This window comes from Petromyzon marinus, chromosome 66 (genome assembly GCF_048934315.1).
Source record: "Petromyzon marinus isolate PM22_M1 ecotype Great Lakes invasive population chromosome 66, UKy_Petmar_22M1.pri1.0, whole genome shotgun sequence".
Classification (NCBI taxonomy): Eukaryota; Metazoa; Chordata; class Hyperoartia; order Petromyzontiformes; family Petromyzontidae; genus Petromyzon; species Petromyzon marinus.
Genome location: NC_133732.1, coordinates 9,748,518 through 9,771,220, shown reverse-complemented (window position 1 = coordinate 9,771,220; position 22,703 = coordinate 9,748,518). Strand labels below are relative to the sequence as shown.

The 22,703-nt window shown below is 49.8% G+C and overlaps 1 protein-coding gene across 5 annotated transcripts in view; it reads right to left on the bottom strand.

Annotated features, from left to right (window-relative positions):
- The window catches only part of LOC116956684 (ras-related protein Rab-39B), a 33,714-nt gene extending 18,895 nt beyond the window's left edge, over positions 1-14,819 (bottom strand). The window contains exons 1-3 of one of the 5 annotated variants that reach the window (XM_076054667.1): positions 13,916-14,136; positions 9,225-9,370; positions 1,631-2,039 (exon numbers count right to left, since the gene is read on the bottom strand). In XM_076054667.1, the coding sequence (XP_075910782.1) occupies positions 1,631-1,708 (78 nt within the window). In that variant the 5' untranslated portion in view covers positions 1,709-2,039; positions 9,225-9,370; positions 13,916-14,136. The other 4 variants (XM_076054669.1, XM_076054668.1, XM_076054671.1 and 1 more) reach the window with 4 other exon arrangements.
- Positions 14,820-22,703: the final 7,884 nt, after the last annotated feature.

Sequence of the window (22,703 nt, the reverse complement as noted above, 5' to 3'; positions counted from 1 at the left end):
AATGTAGTCACTACACCATTGATAATGTAGTCACTACACCACTGATAATGTAGTTACTACGCCACTGATAATGTAGTTACTACGCCACTGATAATGTAGTTACTATGCCACTGATAATGTAGTTACTACGCCACTGATAATGTTGTTACTACGCCACTGATAATGTAGTCACTACGCCACTGATAATGTAGTTACTACGCCGCTGATAATGTAGTTACTACGCCACTGATAATGTAGTCACTACGCCACTGATAATGTAGTTACTACACCATTGATAATGTAGTTACTACACCACTGATAATGTAGTCACTACGCCACTGATAATGTAATTACTACGCTACTGATAATGTACTTACTACACCACTGATAATGTAGTTACTACACCACTGATAATGTAGTTACTACACCACTGATAATGTAGTTACTACACCACTGATAATGTAGTCACTACGCCACTGATAATGTAATTACTACGCTACTGATAATGTACTTACTACACCACTGATAATGTAGTTACTACACCACTGATAATGTAGTTACTACGCCGCTGATAATGTAGTTACTACGCCACTGATAATGTAATCACTACACCACTGATAATGTAGTTACTACACCACTGATGATGTAGTCACTACACCACTGATAATGTAGTTACTACACCACTGATAATGTAGTTACTACACCACTGATAATGTAGTCACTACACCACTGATGATGTAGTTACTACACCACTGATAATGTAGTTACTACACCATTGATAATGCAGTTACTACGTCACTGATAATGTCGTTACTACGCCACTGATAATGTAGTCACTACACCATTGATAATGTAGTCACTACACCACTGATAATGTAGTTACTACGCCACTGATAATGTAGTTACTACGCCACTGATAATGTAGTTACTATGCCACTGATAATGTAGTTACTACGCCACTGATAATGTTGTTACTACGCCACTGATAATGTAGTCACTACGCCACTGATAATGTAGTTACTACGCCGCTGATAATGTAGTTACTACGCCACTGATAATGTAGTCACTACGCCACTGATAATGTAGTTACTACGCCGCTGATAATGTAGTTACTACGCCACTGATAATGTAATCACTACACCACTGATAATGTAGTTACTACACCACTGATGATGTAGTCACTACACCACTGATAATGTAGTTACTACACCACTGATAATGTAGTTACTACACCACTGATAATGTAGTCACTACACCACTGATGATGTAGTTACTACACCACTGATAATGTAGTTACTACACCATTGATAATGCAGTTACTACGTCACTGATAATGTCGTTACTACGCCACTGATAATGTAGTTACTACGCCACTGATAATGTTGTTACTACGCCACTGATAATGTTGTTACTACGCCACTGATAATGTAGTTACTACGCCACTGATAATGTAGTTACTATGCCACTGATAATGTAATCACTACACCACTGATAATGTAGTTACTACACCATTGATAATGTAGTCACTACATCACTGATTATGTAGTTACTACGCAGCAACCAAATGGACACGCGGTGAAGGCAACACTCAAGGACAAAGATCACCCGTAGCCTTAACAGACTGTTTTGGAGGTGGGGCGGGTGGCCTCACCTTGAGCAGCGAAGACTTCCCCACCGTGGAGTCCCCCACCAGGATGAGACGGAACTGGTAGACCCAAATCGCCTCCATCACTTCGTGCACTCGGAGCCCGAGCCTCGCTGCCGCCTGGGTCACCAGGGCGACGCCCGGCGTCTCTCTGCCTCTCTGTGTGTCCGTCCGTCCGTCCGTAGGTGTCTGTGTGTGTCTGGTCTTTGTGTGTATGCTGGACTTCTTTCGCACCGTACGTAGCCAACCGTGCTAATCGTAGTTGCGAGGGAAGGACATCAAACTAAACACAAAAAGCAGTGATCTGTGTGTGTGTCTGTGTGTGTCTGTGTGCGTCTCTCTCTGTCTCTTTCTCTGTCCCCCTCGCTAGATGTGGTGGGGTGGAGCGAGTCCCCTCACTCTCCTGACTCCACTCCTGCAGACAAGAAGAGACAGAGCGCCAATTGCGTTTAGCCTGCATCAAACACAGCCCCGATGAACAAAACAATAATTTGTTTGTACCCTTTCTGGCAATTAAACAGTTTTGTTAAGATGTTCACATACCAACTAGACACACACACACAGCTATTGCAAGGCATCATCAAGTACTGCATTAATCACACACAGGACTTGTAGCGAAACATGCAAACAAACATCCTCTGATAATAATAATAATAAATGCATTGTTTTAAACCGATTGGCCTACATCAGAGACCGAAGCCTTCTCCATGACTTAGTCTCACCACCGGTGTCAAACCAGAGAACAACGGCAAAAGGCGAACAGCACAAAGATAATGCCACAAGTATCAAAGTGTTCATATCTCGGGTTGAGCAGCTACATCTATGGGATACATTTTTTTACAGTGCAAATCAAAATGATGGCAATAAAACAGTTGTGTTAAGATGTTCAAACACCAACTGGACACACACACACAGCTATTGCAAGGCATCATCAAGTACTGCATTAACCAAACAGTACTTGTGGCACATCAAGCAAGCACTCTGATAATGTTACTTGCATTGTCTTTGAAACTGATTGGCCTACACTAGACTTACAGGCAGCCTTCTTGATGGCCTAGTCTCACCACCACTGTCAGTAGACCAGAGAACAACGCTAAAAGGCAAATAGCGCAAAGACAATGCCACAAGTATCAGAGGACTTATAGCTCGGTGTGAGCAGTCATATCGATGGGATACCTTTTTTTTGCCAGGATCAAAGTATGAAAAATAAGAATAGGTTTTATCCTTTCTGGAAATTAAACAACAGTTCTGTTCAGATGTCCAAACACCAAATATAGATTCAACCTTTTCCAAGGCATCATCAAGTTTACTGATGTAGGGGTGTTGCGGGAAGGGAGCACACAGTGACATCATGGTGGCTACAACCACGTCCGCTACAGCCCCGCCCCTCAGTGGTGTGTGGGAATAAAGGGCGGGGAGCCAGAGAGCTCGGGGCAGTGTTTTGGGGCCAAGAGCGATGAACCAGTGAAGAAGGAAGGCCGGCTAGATAGACCCTGGGACTTCCCTGACCGCTGTCCTTTTAAGGGCCGGCAGGGCAAGCCGGTGGTGCGGCCCCAGAGCCTCAGAGCCGGAGCCCTTCTAAGGGTCAGTCTGTCTGGTGGGGTGCCGTGATCTGTGCCATGACCAGGGCCGGGTCAGATAGCCTCCTCGAGCGCCTGTAGCTGTAGGAACTGGGAGCACAGGAGTTAGGCTGTTAGCCTAGAGGGTGTCCCAGCGTGTGTACGGGTAAAGGGGCCGTTACCCCTTCCAGTGTAACCCTTGCCAAGCTTGAATAAACAGTGCTGCCTCTACTCCACCGTCTCCGTGTCCCGTGAACCCACTACAGATGAACCACACACAGTACTTGTGACAAAGCATGCAAAGCACACGTGCTGTGATCATATTTGATGGCATTGTCTTTGAAACTGATTGGCCTACACCACAGGCAGACAGCCTTCTTCATGGCCTAGTCCGTGTCAGACAAGAGAACAGCGCTGCAAGGACAGACCTCGCGTCAGAGCACTTACAGCTCGGGGTGAGCAGCTTTGTCTACGGGGCCTGCAATGGTAAAGCCGACTCTTATTTTTCCATACTTTGATACTGGCTAAAAAGGTCCCATTTAGTAACGTAAATATTGCAAAGGGCAAACTCCGACCGCTACTAACTACGACGGAGCCGTCCATATCAAAACGATGAAACAATAATTCTAGATTCGAAGTTTTCGTGACTGCAATGATCCGCCCTCTTTAATTCTATCGGTAAAGTCACGTAGGTAAAAAAAGAAACTAAAGTTAATCAAATCACGACGTTTCGGCAGAAACACAAGCCTCCGTCATCAGGTGGGATAGTCACAGCAAGTAGTAAATTGACATTTTAACAACTGTTTTACTTCCGAAACGTCGTGATTTGATTAACTTTATTCTATTTATTTCCTACGTGACTTTGCCGAAAGAACCAAAGACGGTGATACAATAATCATCGGCTGTGCCAGCCCTCGCTGGCAATAAAACAGCCGTTGTGATCAAGTGAATCATTTGGCAGGACCCCGGGGTCCCGCAAAAATCAGGTCAATAATTATTATTTCTCAGTCCGCCCACTCGTGATCCCGACAGCAACACGCCACCCGCCCAGACTCGCGCCAAACAAGCGCCAGCAGCAGGCGGCGATCGACACGATGGGCGCCACCCCCACCGGCCAAACGCAAGCCCCGGGGGGCGTCCGCCGCAGTCGTGCGCGGCGACGACGCCCTCCGGTCAGCTGTCGATCCTCAGTTTATTTGCCTAGGCGAGCCCCCCCCCAGGCAGTGAATTTAACGTGTTTATGTAATTTTTCAACTTTTTACGAAACTTAGTGTCCCCGAGTAGCTCTCGACGAGGCCAATCGATTGACGCTAGTTTTGTTGTCGGTAAGGCAACAAGATTCGTGTCGCTACACGGGTTTTCCCACCCTGGGGCAGTGATGGGACCCCGGGGGTCCCGCCAATTGCTTCAAGTGTTCAAACACCGAATAGACACTACACACAATTGCAAGGAATCATAAAGTACTGCATTAACCACACACACGGTACTTGTGGCAGTTTTTGATACTGGCAAAAAACAAACGTCCCCGTAAGGTCAGGATCGAACCCACGACCTCCTGCACAACAGGCGAGGTAGTTAACATCTCCTAGCCACCGTGATGATGAGTGAGAGAGACACAGACTCCAAATCTACAGCAGGGGCATCGTCAAGGTCGGGATCGAACCCACGACCTCCTGCACACCAGGCGAGGTAGTTAACATTTCATAGCCACCGTGATGATGATGAGAGAGAGACACAGACTCCAAATCTACAGCAGAGGGCATCGTCAGGGTCGGGATCGAACCCACGACCTCCTGCGCACCAGGCGAGGTAGTTAACGTCTCGTAGCCACCGTGATGATGATGATGATGAGAGAGAGAGACGCAGACTCCAAATCTACAGCAGGGGGCGTCGTCAGGGTCAGGATCGAACCCACGACCTCCTGCACACCAGGCGAGGTAGTTAACATCTCGTAGCCACCGTGATGATGATGAGAGCGAGACACAGACTCCAAATCTACAGCAGGGGGCATCGTCAGGGTCGGGATCGAACGCACGACCTCCTGCGCACCAGGCGAGGTAGTTAACGTCTCATAGCCACCGTGATGATGATGAGAGAGAGACACAGACTCCAAATCTACAGCAGGGGGCATCGTCAGGGTCGGGATCGAACCCACGACCTCCTGCACACCAGGCGAGGTAGTTAACATCTCATAGCCACCGTGATGATGATGAGAGAGAGACACAGACTCCAAATCTACAGCAGAGGGCATCGTCAGGGTCGGGATCGAACCCACGACCTCCTGCGCACCAGGCGAGGTAGTTAACGTCTCGTAGCCACCGTGATGATGATGATGATGAGAGAGAGAGACGCAGACTCCAAATCTACAGCAGGGGGCGTCGTCAGGGTCAGGATCGAACCCACGACCTCCTGCACACCAGGCGAGGTAGTTAACATCTCGTAGCCACCGTGATGATGATGAGAGCGAGACACAGACTCCAAATCTACAGCAGGGGGCATCGTCAGGGTCGGGATCGAACGCACGACCTCCTGCGCACCAGGCGAGGTAGTTAACGTCTCATAGCCACCGTGATGATGATGAGAGAGAGACACAGACTCCAAATCTACAGCAGGGGGCATCGTCAGGGTCGGGATCGAACCCACGACCTCCTGCGCACCAGGCGAGGTAGTTAACGTCTCGTAGCCACCGTGATGAGACGTCAACCTACGACAACTCGTTGTTATTGTTGGTATTTTACCAGGTGTGAGGCCCACTGAGCTGTACGAGCCACTCCGTTGAGCTATCACGTGGCCACGTCGCTTCTGAGAAAGAGTTGCATGTTTTAATTCTACATACAGATTAATACCGACTCATGTATTCATTCTGTTCACGATCGTTCGCTCACCGAATCGCTCACTCATTCATTCTTATTTTCCTTTGATCCGTTTTGCTGTTGATAGTATCCATTCCATCATTTATCAAACTGAGTCGTTCACACGATTAACCAGCCACTCGCTCAATCATTCATCTCCCCGAATCGGTCACTTTCTGAGTGACTCATTGAGCAAGTCACTCATTCGTTGATTCATTCACCGAGTGAGTGATTATCTGCACCGCTCATTCGACCATTGCCTGGTGTAATCACGAACTCCTTCAGCAATTTAATCATTCGCTAATTGGATTCCTCACTCGCCGAGTCATTCATCCAATCGTGAGCTCAATCACTCCTTGCACTGTGAACTCATTCAGCTACTGAATCATTCACTCACTGTTGAACTCACGAATTGAATGACTAAATAATTCGTTCAACAATTAACTCATTCATTGAATCCTTCACTCACTGGTTCAGCCAATTACCTCATTCATGGATCCATTCACCGAATTACTCACTCATTCACTCACTGGATCATTCACTCACCGTTGAACACACGAATTGAATAACTAAATAAGTCGTTCAACAATTAACGCATTCATTCAATCAGTCACTGAATAATTAACTCACTGAATCACTCATTAATTTAATAATTCACCCACAAAATAACGTAATCAGCAAATCACTCGTTCAGCCAATTAACTAATTCATGGATTCATTCATTGAATCACCCACTAACTCGTTCACTCACTAAATCATTCACTCACCGTTGAACTCACAAATTGAATCAATAACTCATTCAGCGAATTAACTCATTCAGTGAATTAACTCATTCATGGATTCATTCATCGAATCACTCACTGAATCATTCGCCCATTGACTTCTTCACCTCCCGAATCACCCACGAACTCATTCACTCGCCGATTGATTCTCGCCTGTATCACCCGCAGCACCCCCCCCCCTCTCCATGACTCATTCACCATTCGTGGTTCATTCCCTGAGTAAACAAGACGCGAACAGCAATAGCGCAAGGCTGTCTGCGAGGACTGAATGACTGAAGATATGAGGATCACCATCACTCCCATTGTCACCATCATCATCACTAACACAACCATCACCATCACTAACACAACTATCACTACCACCACTACCATCATCATCACTAACACAACTATCACTACCACCACTACCACCATCATCACTAACATAACCATCACCATCATCATCACTAACACAACTATCACTACCAACACTACCACCACTACCATCATCATCATCACTAACACAACCATCATCACTAACACAACTATCACTACCACCACTACCACCACTACCATCATCATCACTAACACAACCATCACCATCATCACTAACACAACTATCACTACCACCACTACCATCATCATCACTAACACAACCATCACCATCATCACTAACACAACTATCACTACCACCACTACCACCATCATCGTCACTAACACAACTATCACTACCACCACTACCATCATCATCACTAACACACTCACAATTATCACCATCACCACCACTACCATCATCATCACAAACACACTCACAATTATCACCATCACCACCATCATCATCACTAACACAACTACCACTACCACCACTACCACCACTACCATAATCATCATCACTAACACAACCATCATCATCACTAACACAACTATCACTACCACCACTACCATCATCATCATCATGAACACAACCATCATCATCACTAACACAACTATCACTAGCACAACTACCATCATCATCACTAACACTCACAATTATTACCATCACCACCATCATCATCACTAACACAACTACCACCACTACCATCATCATCATCATCACTAACACACTCACAATTATCACCATTATTACTTCCATTACCACCACCATTATCATCATCATCACTAACACAACTACCACTACCACCACTATCATCATCATCATCACTAGCACACTCACAATTATCACCATTATTACTACCAACACCATCAGCACCACCATCATCACTAACACAACCATCACCATCACTACCATCATCATCATCACTAACACACTCACAATTATCACCATTATTACTACCATCACCACCATCATCACCATCACCACCACCATCACTAACACAACCATCACTACCACCACTACCATCATCATCATCACTAACACACTCACAATTATCACCATCACCACCATCATCATCATCACTAACACAACCATCACCATCACTACCACCACTACCATCACCATCACTAACACACTCACAATTATCACCATTATTACTACCATCACCACCATCATCACCACCATCATCACTAACACAACCATCACTACCACCACTACCATCATCATCATCACTAACAAACTTACAATTATCACCATCACCACCATCATCACTAACACAACCATCACTACCACCACTACCATCATCACTAACACACTCACAATTATCATCATTATTACTACCATCACCACCATCATCACCATCATCACCACCATCATCACTAACACAACCATCACTACCACCACTACCATCATCATCATCACTAACACACTCACAATTATCACCATTATTATTACCATCACCACCATCATCACCATCACCACCACCATCATCACTAACACAACCATCACCATCACTACCACACCACTACCAACATCATCACTAACACTCACAATTATCATCATCATTGACACAACTATCACTACCACCACCATCATCACTAACACAACTATCACCATTATTACTACTACCATCATCACCATCACCACCCCATCCATCATCATCAGCAGCAACATCGTCATCACTGCTGCTACCAGCACCACCACCACCAGCATCACGATCATCATCACCACCATTATCACCACCGTCACCATCATCACCAATAACATCACTAATACCACCAACATCACCACCACCATCATCATTACCACCAACATCACCAATAACACCACCATCATCAACATCACCACCAACATCACCAATAACACCACCATCATCAACATCACCATCACCAATACCACCAATATCACCATCACCACCACCATCATTACCACCACCACCATCATCAACAATAACACCGCCACCACCACCAACATCATCACCATCACCACCAACATCATCACTATCATCACCACCACCACTCAAAGACAAAGATCCCCCGTACTGTATAGCCTTACCAGACTGTAGGGGCAAGTGCCCTTAGCGATTGACAGCGCCTATGTTACTGGGTGGCCAGCAGCAGCAGCAGCACCACCACGCCCCGGCCGCCTTTGTCTCCCCCAGTGGCGATGTTCAATTACACCGCATTTGAGGCCGAGTCGACCTAGCGGAGGATGCGTCCAGCGGCACGTTCAGTGACGATGGTCGCGATCCGACCCGAACACCTTCCCGGTGTTTGTGAGCGCAGCGGAGTGCGCTAACCGCTGCCCCACCGCTCCCCGATCACTACCACCACCAACCAGCATCAGCTGGCGGGGATGTGTCTGCTGCTGTGTGTGTGCTGTGCAGGGTGTGTGTGTGCAGGGTGTGTGCAGGGTGTGTGTGCTGTGTGTGTCTGTGTGTGTGCAGGGTGTGTGTGCTGTGTGTCTGTGTGTGCTGTGTGTCTGTGTGTGCTGTGTGTCTGTGTGTGCTGTGTCTGTGTGTGTGTGCTGTGTGTCTGTATGTGTATGTGTGGTGTGTGTGTGCTGTGTATGTCTGTGTGTGTGTGCTGTGTGTGTGTGGTGTGTGTCTGTGTGTGTCTGTGTGTGTGTGCTGTGTGTCTGTGTGTGTGTGTGCTGTGTGTCTGTGTGTGTGCTGTGTGTCTGTGTGTCTGTGTGTGTGTGTGTGCTGTGTGTGTGTGCTGTGTCTGTGTGTGTGTCTGTGTGTGCTGTGTATGTCTGTGTCTGTGTGTGTATGTCTGTGTCTGTGTGTGTGTGTGTGCTGTGTCTGTGTGTGTGTGCTGTGTGTCTGTGTGTGTGTGCTGTGTGTCTGTGTGTGCTGTGTGCTGTGTGAGTGTGTGTGTGTGTGCTGTGTGTGTCTGTGTGTGCTGTGTGTCTGTGTGTGCTGTGTCTGTGTGTGCTGTGTGTCTGTGTGTGTGTGTGCTGTGTGTCTGTGTGTGTCTGTGTATGTGTCTGTGTTGTTTGTGTGTGCTGTGTGTGTCTGTGTGTGTGTGTGTTGTGTGTGTGTTGTGTATGTGTGCTGTGTGTTTGTGTGTGTCTGTGTGTGCTGTGTGTCTGTGTGCTCTGTGTCTGTGTGCTCTGTGTCTGTGTGTCTGTGTGTGTGTCTGTGTATGTGTGTGTGCTGTGTGTGTGTGCTGTGTGTGTCTGTGTGTGTGTGCTGTGTGTCTGTGTGTGCTGTGTGCTGTGTGTTTGTGTGTGTGCTGTGTGTGTCTGTGTGTGTGTGCTGTGTGTGTGCTGTGTGTCTGTGTGTGCTGTGTCTGTGTGTGTGTGCTGTGTGTCTGTTTGTGCCTGTGTATGTGTGGTGTGTGTGTGCTGTGTGTGTCTGTGTGTGTGTGTGCTGTGTGTGTGCTGTGTGTGTGTGTGCTGTGTGTCTGTGTGTGTCTATGTGTGTGTGCTGTGTGTCTGTGTGCTGTGTGTCTGTGTGTGTGTGCTGTGTCTGTGTGTGCTGTGTGTGCTGTGTGCTTTGTGTTTGTGTGTGTGCTGTGTGTGTGCTGTGTGTGCTGTGTGTGTGCTGTGTGTGTCTGTGTGCTGTGTGTGTGCTGTGTGTGTGTACTGTGTGTGTGTCGGTGTGATGTGTGTGCTGTGTGTGTGCTGTGTGTGATGTGTGTGCTGTGTGTGTGTGCTGTGTGCTTTGTGTTTGTGTGTGTGCTGTGTGTGTGCTGTGTGTGCTGTGTGTGTGCTGTGTGTGTCTGTGTGTGTGTCTGTGTGCTGTGTGTGTGCTGTGTGTGTGTGTGCTGTGTGTGTGTCGGTGTGATGTGTGTGCTGTGTGTGTGGGTGCTGTGTGTGATGTGTGTGCTGTGTGTGTGTGCTGTGTGTGTGCTGTGTGTGTGTGCTGTGTGTGCTGTGTGTGTACTGTGTCTGTGTGTGTGTGCTGTGTGTCTGTGTGTGTCTGTGTATGTGTCTGTGTGGTTTGTGTGTGCTGTGTGTGTCTGTGTGTGTGTGATGTGTGTGGGCTGTGTGTGTGTGTGTGCTGTGAGTCTGTGTGTGTCTGTGTGTGTGTGCTGTGTGTCTGTGTGCTCTGTGTCTGTGTGCTCTGTGTCTGTGTGTCTGTGTGTGTGTGCCTGTGTATGTGTGTGTGCTGTGTGTGTGCTGTGTGTGTCTGTGTGTGTGTGCTGTGTGTCTGTGTGTGCTGTGTGTCTGTGTGTGCTGTGTCTGTGTGTGTGTGCTGTGTGTCTGTGTGGTGTGTGTGTGCTGTGTGTGTCTGTGTGTGTGTGTGTGCTGTGTGTGTGCTGTGTGTGTGTGCAGTGTGTGTGTGCTGTGTGTGTGCTGTGTGTGTGTGTCTGTGTGTGTGCTGTGTGTGTCTGTGTGTGTGTGCTGTGTGTGTGCTGTGTGTGTGCTGTGTGTGCGTGCTGTGTATCAGTGTGTGTGTGCTGTGTGTGCTCTATGTGTGCTTTGTTGCTGTGTGTGTGTGTGCTGTGTGTGTGCTGTGTGTGCTATGTGTGTGCTGTGTGTGTGTGTGCGTGCTGTGTGTGTGTGTGCTGTGTGTGCTGTGTGTGCTGTGTGCTGTGTGTGTGCTGTGTTTGAGTGCTGTGTGTGCTGTGTGTGTGTGCTGTGTATGTGTTCTGTGTGTGTGTGTGCTGTGTGTGTGTGCTTTGTGTGCTGTGTGTGTACAGTGTGTGTTGTGTGTGTGTGTGTGTCTGTGTGTGTGCTGTGTGTGCTGTGTGTGTGTGCTGTGTGTGCTGTGTGTGTGCTGTGTGTGCTGTGTGTGTGTGCTGTGTGTGGTGTGTGTGCTGTGTGTCTGTGTGTGTGCTGTGTGTGCTGTGTGTGTGTGTGCTGTGTGTCTGTGTGTGGGGTGTGTGTGTGCTGTGTGTGTGTGCTGTGTGTGTATGCTGTGTGTGTGCTGTGTGTGTGTGTGCTGTGTGTTCTGTGTGTGCTGTGTGTGTGTGCTTTGTGTGCTGTGTGTGTGTGCTGTGTGTGTGCTGTGTGTGTGTGCTGTGTGTGTGTGTGTGCTGTGTGTGTGCTGTGTGTGTGTGTGCTGTGTGTGCTGTGTGTGTGTGCTGTGTTTGTGTGTGTGCGTGCTATGTGTGTGTGTGCTGTGTGTGTGTGCTGTATGTGCTGTGTGTGTGTGTGCTGTGTGTGTGCTGTGTGTGCTGTATGTGTGTGTGTGCTGTGTGTGCTGTGTGTGTGCTGTGTGTGTGCTGCGTGTGCTGTGCGTGTGTTGTGTGTGCTGTGTGTGTGTGCTGTGTGTGTGTGCTGTGTGTGTGTGTGCTGTGTGTGTGTGATATGTGTGTGTGTGTGTGTGTGCTGTGTGTGTACAGCGTGCTGTGTGTGTGCTGTGTGTGTGCTGTGTGTGTGCTGTGTGTGCTGTGTGTCTGTGTGTGTCTGTGTATGTGTCTGTGTGGTTTGTGTGTGCTGTGTGTGTCTGTGTGTGTGTGATGTGTGTGTGCTGTGTGTGTGTGTGCTGTGTGTCTGTGTGTGTCTGTGTGTGTGTGCTGTGTGTCTGTGTGCTCTGTGTCTGTGTGCTCTGTGTCTGTGTGTCTGTGTGTGTGTGTCTGTGTATGTGTGTGTGTCTGTGTGTGCTGTGTGTGTGCTGTGTGTGTCTGTGTTTGTGTGCTGTGTGTGCTGTGTGTGTGCTGTGTGTGTCTGTGTGTGTGCTGTGTGTGTGCTGTGTGTCTGTGTGTGCTGTGTGTCTGTGTGTGCTGTGTCTGTGTGTGCTGTGTGTCTGTGTATGTGTGTGTGTGGTGTGTGTGTGCTGTGTGTGTCTGTGTGTGTCTGTGTGTGTGTGTGCTGTGTGTGTGCTGTGTGTGTGCTGTGTGTGCTATGTGTGTGTGCTGTGTGTGTGTGTGTGCTGTGTGTGCGTGCTGTGTGTGTGTGCGTGCTATGTGTGTGTGTGCTGTGTGTGCTGTGTGTGCTGTGTGGTGTGTGCTGTGTGCTGTGTGTGTGCTGTGTGTGTGCTGTGTGTGCTGTGTGTGCTGTGTGGTGTGTGCTGTGTGCTGTGTGTGCTGTGTGTGTGTTGTGTGTGTGCTGCGTCTGTGTGTGTGCTGTGTGTCTGTGTGTGCTGTGTGTGTGTCTGTGTGTGTGTGCTGTGTGTGCTGTGTGTGTGTGCTGTGTGTGCTGTGTGTGTGTGCTGTGTGTGGGGTGTGTGCTGTGTGTCTGTGTGTGTGTGCTGTGTGTGGTGTGTGTGTGCTGTGTGCGTGCTGTGTGTCTGTGTGTGCTGTGTGTGTGTGCTGTGTGTGTGTGCTGTGTGTGTGCTGTGTGTGTGTGCTGTGTGTGCTGTGTGTGTGCTGTGTGTGTGTGTGCTGTGTGTGTGCTGTGTGTGTTGTGTGTGCTGTGTGTGTGTGCTGTGTGTGTGCTGTGTGTGTGCTGTGCGTGCTTTGCGTGTGTGCTGTGCGTTTGTGCTGTGTGTGTGTGCTGTCTGTGTGCTGTGTGTGTGCTGTGTGTGCTGTGTGTGTGATGTGTGTGTGCTGTGTCTGTGTGCTGTGTGTGTGTGCTGTGTGTGTGCTGTGTGTGTGCTGTGTGCTGTGTGTGTGTGTGCTGTGTGTGTGTGCTGTGTGTGTGCTGTGTGTGTGCTGTGTGTGTGTGCTGTGTGTGTGTGTGCTGTGTGTGTGTGTGCTGTGTGTGTGTGCTGTGTGTGTGCTGTGTGTGTGTGCTGTGTGTGTGTGTGCTGTGTGTGCTGTGTGTGTGTGTGCTGTGTGTGTGTGCTGTGTGTGTGTGCTGTGTGTGTGCTGTGTGTGTGTGCTGTGTGCAGGGCGTGCAGAGGAGGAACTCACCGCGACACGCGCAGCTCAGAGTCCCCTCCACATCGCGTACCCAACCACCACCACCCACCACAACCAAAAACCACCACCACCAACCACAACCACCACCAACCACCACCACCAACCACAACCAACAACCACCACCCACCACAACCACCACGACCACCCACAACAACCAATAACCACCACCACCCACCACAACCACCACCACCAACCACCACCACCCACCACAACAACCACCACCACCCACCACAACAACAACCACCACCACCTGGGGGTGTCTGCTGGGTGCCGCTCGGGCGCTGCGTCGCCTGTGACGAGGAGGAGGAAGGGCGCGGATTTTGTGTGTGTGTGTCTGTGTGTGTGTCTGTGTGTGTGTCTGTGTGTGTCTGTGTGTGTGTCTGTGTGTGTGTGTCTGTGTGTGTGTCTGTGTGTGTCTGTGTATGTGTCTGTGTGTGTCTGTGTGTGTGTCTTTGTGTGTGTCTGTGTGTGTGTCTGTGTGTGTGTGTCTGTGTGTGTGTCTGTGTGTGTGTGTCTGTGTGTGTGACTGTGTGTGTGTCTGTGTGTTTTTGTGTGTGTGTCTGTGTGTGTGTGTGTCTGTGTGTGTGTCTGTGTGTGTGTGTGTGTCTGTGTGTGTCTGTCTGTGTGTTTGTGTCTGTCTGTGTGTTTGTGTCTGTATGTGTCTGTCTGTGTGTGCGTGTCTGTGTGTGTCTGTCTGTGTGTGCGTGTCTGTGTGTGTGTGTGTCTGTGTGTGTGTCTGTGTGTGTCTGTGTGCTGTGTGTGTGTGTTGCATCTATTTTACCACGTAGTTCGTGAAGCCTTCAATAGCTGTACCGGGGGAATCTCCATATGGTACAGATATAATGGGAGGCTGATCGATGCACGGGTGCGGTCAAGGGATGGCTCCCTATTGCTCAACCACGTTATGTATGCATGATTTGGTAATAGCTGCTCATTTAGAGGAGGAGTTGGAGACGCTACTGCTGAGACTGGAGCGTGCCACTAAGAGATGGGGCCTTACCATCAGCCCCACCAAAACTAAGCACCTGCCTGGGTATTTTGTACCATCGGACACCACTCCCACAACTCCCAATCGGTGATGGGACAATTGTGGAGAGAGTGGAGAGCTTCCCATACCTGGGAAGTGTGCTTATGACCGGCTCCAGTTTAACAGCAGAGGTCTCACTCCAAATCAGTCGAGCGGCAATATCTTTTCATCGGTTGCGTAACGCTGTGTGGAAGCTACCTGGTCTGTCGCTCCGCACTAAGCTTCAGGTCTTCTCGGCCACGGTCATTCCCTCCCTTCTCTACGCTTGCGAAACGTGGACCCCCCTAATGGAACATCTTCGCCGGATAGAAACATTTAGGCTGGTCTGCTTACGAACCATCCTGGGTTTACCCAGACTGGATTGTGTGAGGAGCTCACAAATCCTTGAAAGAAATGGGCAAGGTCCCATCCGTGAGCTCCTCCGGCGGGCAAGGCTGCGATGGCTGGGTCATGTAGCCCGCATGCCCAGCCACCGCATGCCGAAACAGCTTTTGTTCGGCCGGATCGAGGGGGCTAAACGGGCGCGGCACGGGCTAGAGAAGAGATGGAGTGATGTGGTACAGGAGGACGTGGAGCTGAGTGGACTTGCCGATGACTGGTACCAGCGGTGTCAAGATCGGCCTCTGTCGAAGAGGCTCGTGAAGGACGCTACTGGGCAGTTGGAGGTAGTCGCCCTCCAACAACAACGGAGGGCGGAGGAGCGACGCTCACAACAACGAGCGGAGCGCCGGGTGGCTAAAGCACAGCAGGTTGGCACAGTAGGGGGCACAGGTGGTGCATCAGCCAGTCATCTCGGTCATTTCAGTCAGTCGACCCGTGGCCCCTGGGTCTGCCCCGTGACCTCCTGCCAGCAGGCGTTCGACACTCCACGTGGCCTCAAGTTGCACATAGCCTGGCACAAGCGTCGTGGTGACGTCACTGCCACTTAGTGGTGAATGGCGGTTGTTGTTGTTGTGTATCTGTGGTGCCGCCACAGCGGAGCCGCTCCGTCGGGGCCGTGCCCACCGCCGTGACGCCGTACACCGGGGAGCGACGACGCCGACGCTGCGCGCCCCTCGCTGCCCCCCACATGAACGCACGCACGCCCCACACACGCACACCCCACACACGCACACCCCACACATGCACACCCCACATAGAGCCCAGGGGGTGGTCACCTGGCCGGCAGGTTTTCGTCCAAAAGCCCCTAATGGAATCAAACTTCATGGTTTCCTACGGCCGGGGAATTGGGCGACCTACCCCCGAGGCTGACGGGCACCGCGGTGCCGTGACCTGGGATGGTAATTCCATGGTCACGGCAGGGGCTGCTGAGCCACCGCGGATGGAGACGCGCACACGCAACACGGGTCAGTGGGCTGGTAGCGGGAAGAACAGAAAGCGGACGTCGAGGGGACCACTGCGGTGTTGGATCCGACTATCAAAAGAGCGGGAAAATCCGGACCCCTGATTGGACGGGAGGCCAGGGGGGCGGGGCAGCGCGGTGCCCTTTGATGTGAGTGAGGAAGATAAAAGAGGGTGAACCAGGGAGTGAGGGGAGAGTTCTTCAAGGCATCGAGATCAGCGGGGTGTTGGAGCCAGCCGTTCGAGTCGCCCGTGTGACGAGATTCAACGCAGCCAGGCCCAATTCTCCACGGAGACGACGTACAGCATCGCCCTTCCACAGCTTCCGGCGCATCAGATTGGGAGTAAGCGCCAGTAAGGGAGAGGTGAGTTTGGGCTAATTAATCAGAGGGTAGAAAGCGGAGCGACAGGCAGGATAAATTGAGTCCCGGATCCCCAAGGGATAGGCTAGCTAGTGTCTGCTGACCCGCACAAACACGCGTAGTTTAGCGGGTTATTCACGGGGAATAAAATCGCCAGTAGAGGATAAACTGTGTCGTGTGGTCGTTGCGAGTGTGACGAGGAGGGTGGAGTGCCTGGTGTTCGCGTACACGCGTGGCTGTTTAAACGGCCTTTAAATCGGGGCGGAGTGACTCCCTCCAATCAGCGGCGCGTGCACGGTGGACGCCCCCTGACTTCTGACCCCCGACCTCGAGTCCCGTGCGTGGGCGCTCGGTGCAGCCGCGGAGTCACGCGTCGGCGCGCTGTACCCCTTTGTTTACGCACGAGACGGGGTTTCACTTCGCGGGCGCGCTCACCGCGGCACGTCCGCCACTGAGCCCGCGTAGCGCGTCGTAAGCATAAAGCGGTCGGTCCCACCAATTGAATCATTAATACGCGGGGGGCAGCAGCAAAGCCGGGGGTACAGGGCAGCGAGGAATTGGGGGGCTGTAGCCCGAACCCGACAGAGCAGTCGGTGAGCAGTAGCACGATCGTGACGGAGGAGACGGGGGACGGCGGCCTTCACATATCTGTGTGTGTGTCTGTGTGTGTCTGTGTGTCTGTGTGTGTGTGTCTGTGTGTGTGGGGGGAGCCGAGTGTGCCGGGAAAGGTCCTGGCAAGGATTATTCAACATCGCCTCGCCAGGCACGCTGAGGAGAGGCTTGCAGAGCCCCAATGCGGTTTCAGGAAAGGGCGGTCCTGCACAGATGCCATATTTTCTGTCCGTCTGCTACAGCAGAGGTGTAGGGAATTCCAGATAGACCTACATCTCTGCTTTACTGACCTGTTCCAGGCCTATGATACCATCAGTAGGCCTGGGCTCTGGGTTGTTCTTCGTGCTTTTGGAGTACCTGACCCTCTGCTCACGATCATTAAGGATCTTCATGATGGTGAGCGGGCCCGGGTAAAACTACGTGGCCGGGAGTCAGAGCCATTCCCTGTACACCTTGGGGTGCGACAGGGATGTCCTCTGGCTCCCACATTATTTAACATCTATTTTGACCACGTAGTTCGTGAAGCCTTCAATAGCTGTACCGGGGGAATCTCCATATGGTACAGATATAATGGGAGGCTGATCGATGCCCGGGTGCGGTCAAGGGATGGCTCCCTATTGCTCAACCACGTTATGTATGCTGATGATTTGGCAATAGCTGCTCATTCAGAGGAGGAGTTGGAGACGCTGCTGCTGAGACTGGAGCGTGCCACTAAGAGATGGGGCCTTACCATCAGCCCCACCAAAACTAAGCACCTGCCTGGGTATTTTGTACCATCGGACACTCCACTCCCACAACTCCCAATCGGTGATGGGACAGTTGTGGAGAGAGTGGAGAGTTTCCCATACCTGGGAAGTGTGCTTTTGACCGGCTCCAGTGTAACAGCGGAGGTCTCACTCCAAATCAGTCGAGCGGCAATATCTTTTCATCGGTTGCGTAACGCTGTGTGGAAGCTACCTGGTCTGTCGCTTCGCACTAAGCTTCAGGTCTTCTCGGCGACGGTCATTCCCTCCCTTCTCTACGCTTGCGAAACGTGGACCCCCTAATGGAACATCTTCGCCGGATAGAAACATTTCGGCTGGCCTGCCTATGAACCATCCTGGGTTTACCCAGACTGGATTGTGTGAGGAGCTCACAAATCCTTGAAAGATCTGGGCAAGGTCCCATCGGTGAGCTCCTCCGGCGGGCAAGGCTGCGTTGGCTGGGTCATGTAGCCCGCATGCCCAGCCACCGCATGCCGAAACAGCTTTTGTTCGGCCGGATCGAGGGGGCTAAACGGGCGCGGCACGGGCTAGAGAAGAGATGGAGTGACGTGGTACAGGAGGACGTGGAGCTGAGTGGACTTGCCAATGACTGGTACCAGCGGTGTCAAGATCGGCCTTTGTGGAGGAGGCTCGTGAAGGATGCTACTGGGCAGTTGGAGGCAGTCGCCCTCCAACAACAACGGAGGGCGGAGGAGCGACGCTCACAACAACGAGCGGAGCGCCGGGTGGCTAAAGCACAGCAGGATGGCACAGTAGGGGGCACAGGTGGTGCATCAGCCAGTCATCTCAGTCATCTTAGTCAGTCGACCCGTGGCACCTGGGTCTGCTCCGTGACCTCCTGCCAGGGGGCGTTCGACACATCACGTGGCCTCAAGGTGCACATGGCCTGGCACAAGCGTCGTGGTGACGTCACCGCCACTTAGTGGCGAATGGCGGTTGTTGTTGTTGTTGTGGGGGGAGCGGTGGGTGTAGTGGTTAGCGCGCCGCGCTACGAACCCGGCGACCCGAGTTCGATTCCCGCTCATGGCCACCACCGGTGACGATTATTTTAACCACTCCTGTGCCTCCCCTAGGTCGACTCAGCCTCAAATGAGTAACTGCTGTGGTGTGTGAACATCGCCAACTAGGGAGACAAAGGCGGCCGGGCGTGGCGCATCCAAGTCCCGGGCGAAGCCGGGTAGTACAGCTCGTACTGTACCTAATAAATGAAACTTTAAAACTTGAAACGGTGGGCGACATGTGACGTCATAACGACACGCGCGCACAACACGCGGGCGCGACGTCATAATAACGCAGGCGCGACATCATAACGCAGGGGGACGTCATAACGACACTCAAAAACGCGGCGTGACGTCATTACTATTCGCACGGGGTTGATGACGTTGTACCTACATACTCTTTGGGTTTTTCGGTAGAGTAACGGAGATAAAAAATCAAATAACAAATAAAATTAATAAAACTTAATACAAACAGTAAATTCTAACTGCGTCACTTCACCGAAAAAAAACGAGAATATCTACTGGCCGTTTTAGACATCTACCGGCGGCGGTAGACATCTACCGGCGGTGGTAGATATCTACCGGCAATAGTATAAATCTACCGGTAGCAGTAGATCTCTTCCGGTAGCGGTAAACATCTTCCGGTAGCGGTAGAAAAGTAGTGTTCGTCTACCGGTAGTGGTAGACCTCTTCCGGTAGCGGTAGACAAGTAGTGGTCGGCTACCGGTAGCGGTAGACATTCTAGATTTAAAGCTTTCGTGACTGCTAGGATCCATACTCTTTGGTTCTATTGGGTAAAGTCACGTAGGTGAAAATAAAATAACAAAAAATCACGACGTTTCGGCCACAACACAAGCGGCCTTCATCAGGTGAAGGGACGAGACTGTCTGGAGGACAGCGCTGGAGTGGGAGAAGCCACGCTTAGATCACGACCTTTAAGCTGTGTGAGAAGAAAAACACAAAGCGCCTTGACAAAGGAATTAGCATTGAATTTAGCATTGAAATGGCTCATTTAAATGGCTAAGTTAAAGTATACACATCCGCAGAGGTACCCCTTGACAAAGGAATTAGCGCTGGAGTGGAAGAAGCCACGCTTAGATCACGACCTTTAAGCTGTCTGAGAAGAAAAAGGCCAAGTGCCTTGACAAAGGAATTAGCATATAATTTAGCATTGAAATGGCTCATTGAAATAGCTAAGTTAAAGTATACACATTCGCAGAGGTACCCCTTGACAAAGGAATTAGCATAGAATTTAGCATTGAAATAGCTGAGTGATTAGCTTGTAACTGGTCACAGAAATAGCTATGTTAAATTTCCATTTAAAGCTTTCGTGACTGCAATGATTCATCTTCTTTGGTTCTTTCGGTAAAGTCACGTAGAATGAGAATAAAATAATAAATTGATAAAATAAAATAACACAATAACATTCTCACGACGTTTCGGCCACAACACAAGCGGCCTTCATCAGGTGAAGGGGCGAGACTGTCTGGTAGGACAGCGCTGGAGTGATCTGAACGTGGCTCTTTCACTCCAGCGCTGTCCTACCAGACAGTCTCGCCCCTTCACCTGATGAAGGCCGCTTGTGTTGTGGCCGAAACGTCGTGAGAATATTATTGTGTTATTTTATTTTATCAATTTATTATTTTATTCTCATTCTACGTGACTTTACCGAAAGAACCAAAGAAGCTATGTTAAAGTTAGAGCATATACATTCACCGAGGCACCTAGTACTCATCAAACAGGAGAATTTAGCGAAACACAACCACGCTCAGACAGCGGACCTTTAAACTGTGTGCGAGCAAACAAGGTCTTCTGACAAAGAAATTAGCATAAAAATTAGCATTTGATTGGCGGATTTTAGGAAAGAGGTGGTGTACGTGCCGGTGGACTTGCCGTTTGGCGCGGAGGGGAAGGGGGGGAGGGGGAGTTTACCTATTGATGGTGTGAAAAGGGAATTTATAAGAGCTGCGAAAGTTTGGGGTACCACTACTTGAAAAATATACTGTACCATTGAAATTAGTTTAATGTTTAGTTCTATTTAGAACATATTTCCAATGGTTGCTTAATTTGAAATCATCCTCTCGGTTGAAATTGTGTCTGTGTTTGTAGATCTGAATTGCTTCATGAACAAATCTCTGATAAAAGCCCGTGGGTTTGCAAAAAACCTTGGTATCGGAGAAAATTATATCGTGACCCCCCACAGCTTTGTAACAGTGATCAGCCACGGCAGAAGAATTCGTTTTGCCGTGTTTCAAATCTGATTTGTGCTCGCGAATTCGGTCAGAGATATGTCACTTTATCTCACCGATATAGCAATCACCACAGGTACAACTCAATTTGTAAACCCCGGGGTACTGTAAATCAGGAATGACATCCTTCACTAATGGGATCAGATCACGAATTTTGTGTACTGTATTGAACCGGACCTGGATCTTGTGTTTGTTTAGAATTTTGGAAATCTTTTTAGTAACGCCTGCTATATATGGTAGTGTGATGGTTTTGACCGGAGTATCAAGTGGTTGTTTCTGTATGGAGGGAGAGACAGCTTGGCGGATGGTACGGTCAGAGTAACCATTCCTTTTGAGGGTCAGGTGTACATGTTTTAATTCACTGGTCAGGTGGTGTTGGTCCGAAATGCAATGAGCCCTATGGTATAAAGTTTTGATGAGAGAATTCTTTTGGGCTGGGTGGTGGTGGGAATCAGGTTTCAAGTAGGAATCTGTGTGGGTGGGTTTCCTGTAGACAGAATGCCCCAATGAGCCATCAGGTCTCCTCTCAAACAGAACATCTAATAATGGTAGCTTGCCATCTTTCTCCACTTCCATGGTGAATTTGATGGCGGGATGTCTGGAATTGATGTGGTGTAGGAAAAGGTTCATAGCTGGGAGGCCATGTGGCCAAATGACGAAAGTGTCATCCACATATCTCTTCCACAGGGAAGGTCTGAGGGTGGAAGTCTGGATGGCGTCTGATTCAAATTTCTCCATGAAAATATTGGCTATCACTGGTGATAAGGGAGAACCCATGGGGGTGCCCTCATTTTGTTTGTAGAAGGAGCCATTCCAAGTAAAGTAGGTATTGTTGAGGCAGTGCCTAACCAGTGCAGGTGTGTCGGGGTCTAGTCCATGTTGGACCAAATTTTCAATTATTTCAATAGTATCAGGTACTGGGACCTTGGTGAACAAAGAGACCACTTCGAAGCTGACAAAGATATCGTCAGGGGACAGTACAACGTCTTTGACCATAGAGACCAATTGGGCTGAGTTAAGTACTGCTGTGGCGTTCTTGCCAGTGAAAGGCAGCAAGGTATCTGACAGAAAACGGGCTAGTCTATAGGTAGGGGAGTTGATCGTGGATACGATGGGTCGAAGTGGGGTGCCTTCTTTATGAATCTTGGGAAGACCATAGAATCTAGGGGGTCTTGCAGCAGATGGTTTTAGGGAGGGACGTTTAGTTGGGTCGATTAGGGAGGTCGAACTTGTGATGATCTTGTTGGTTTTTATCGCTAGGCTATTAGTAGGGTCATTTTTTTATTTTTGAGTAACTTCTATCGTTGACTAGATTCTAGACATCTTCCGGTAGCGGTAGACAAGTAGTGGTCGACTACCGGTAGCGGTAGACATCTTCCTGTAGCGGTAGAGATCTTCCGGTAGCGGCAGACCACCGCCGAGGTCT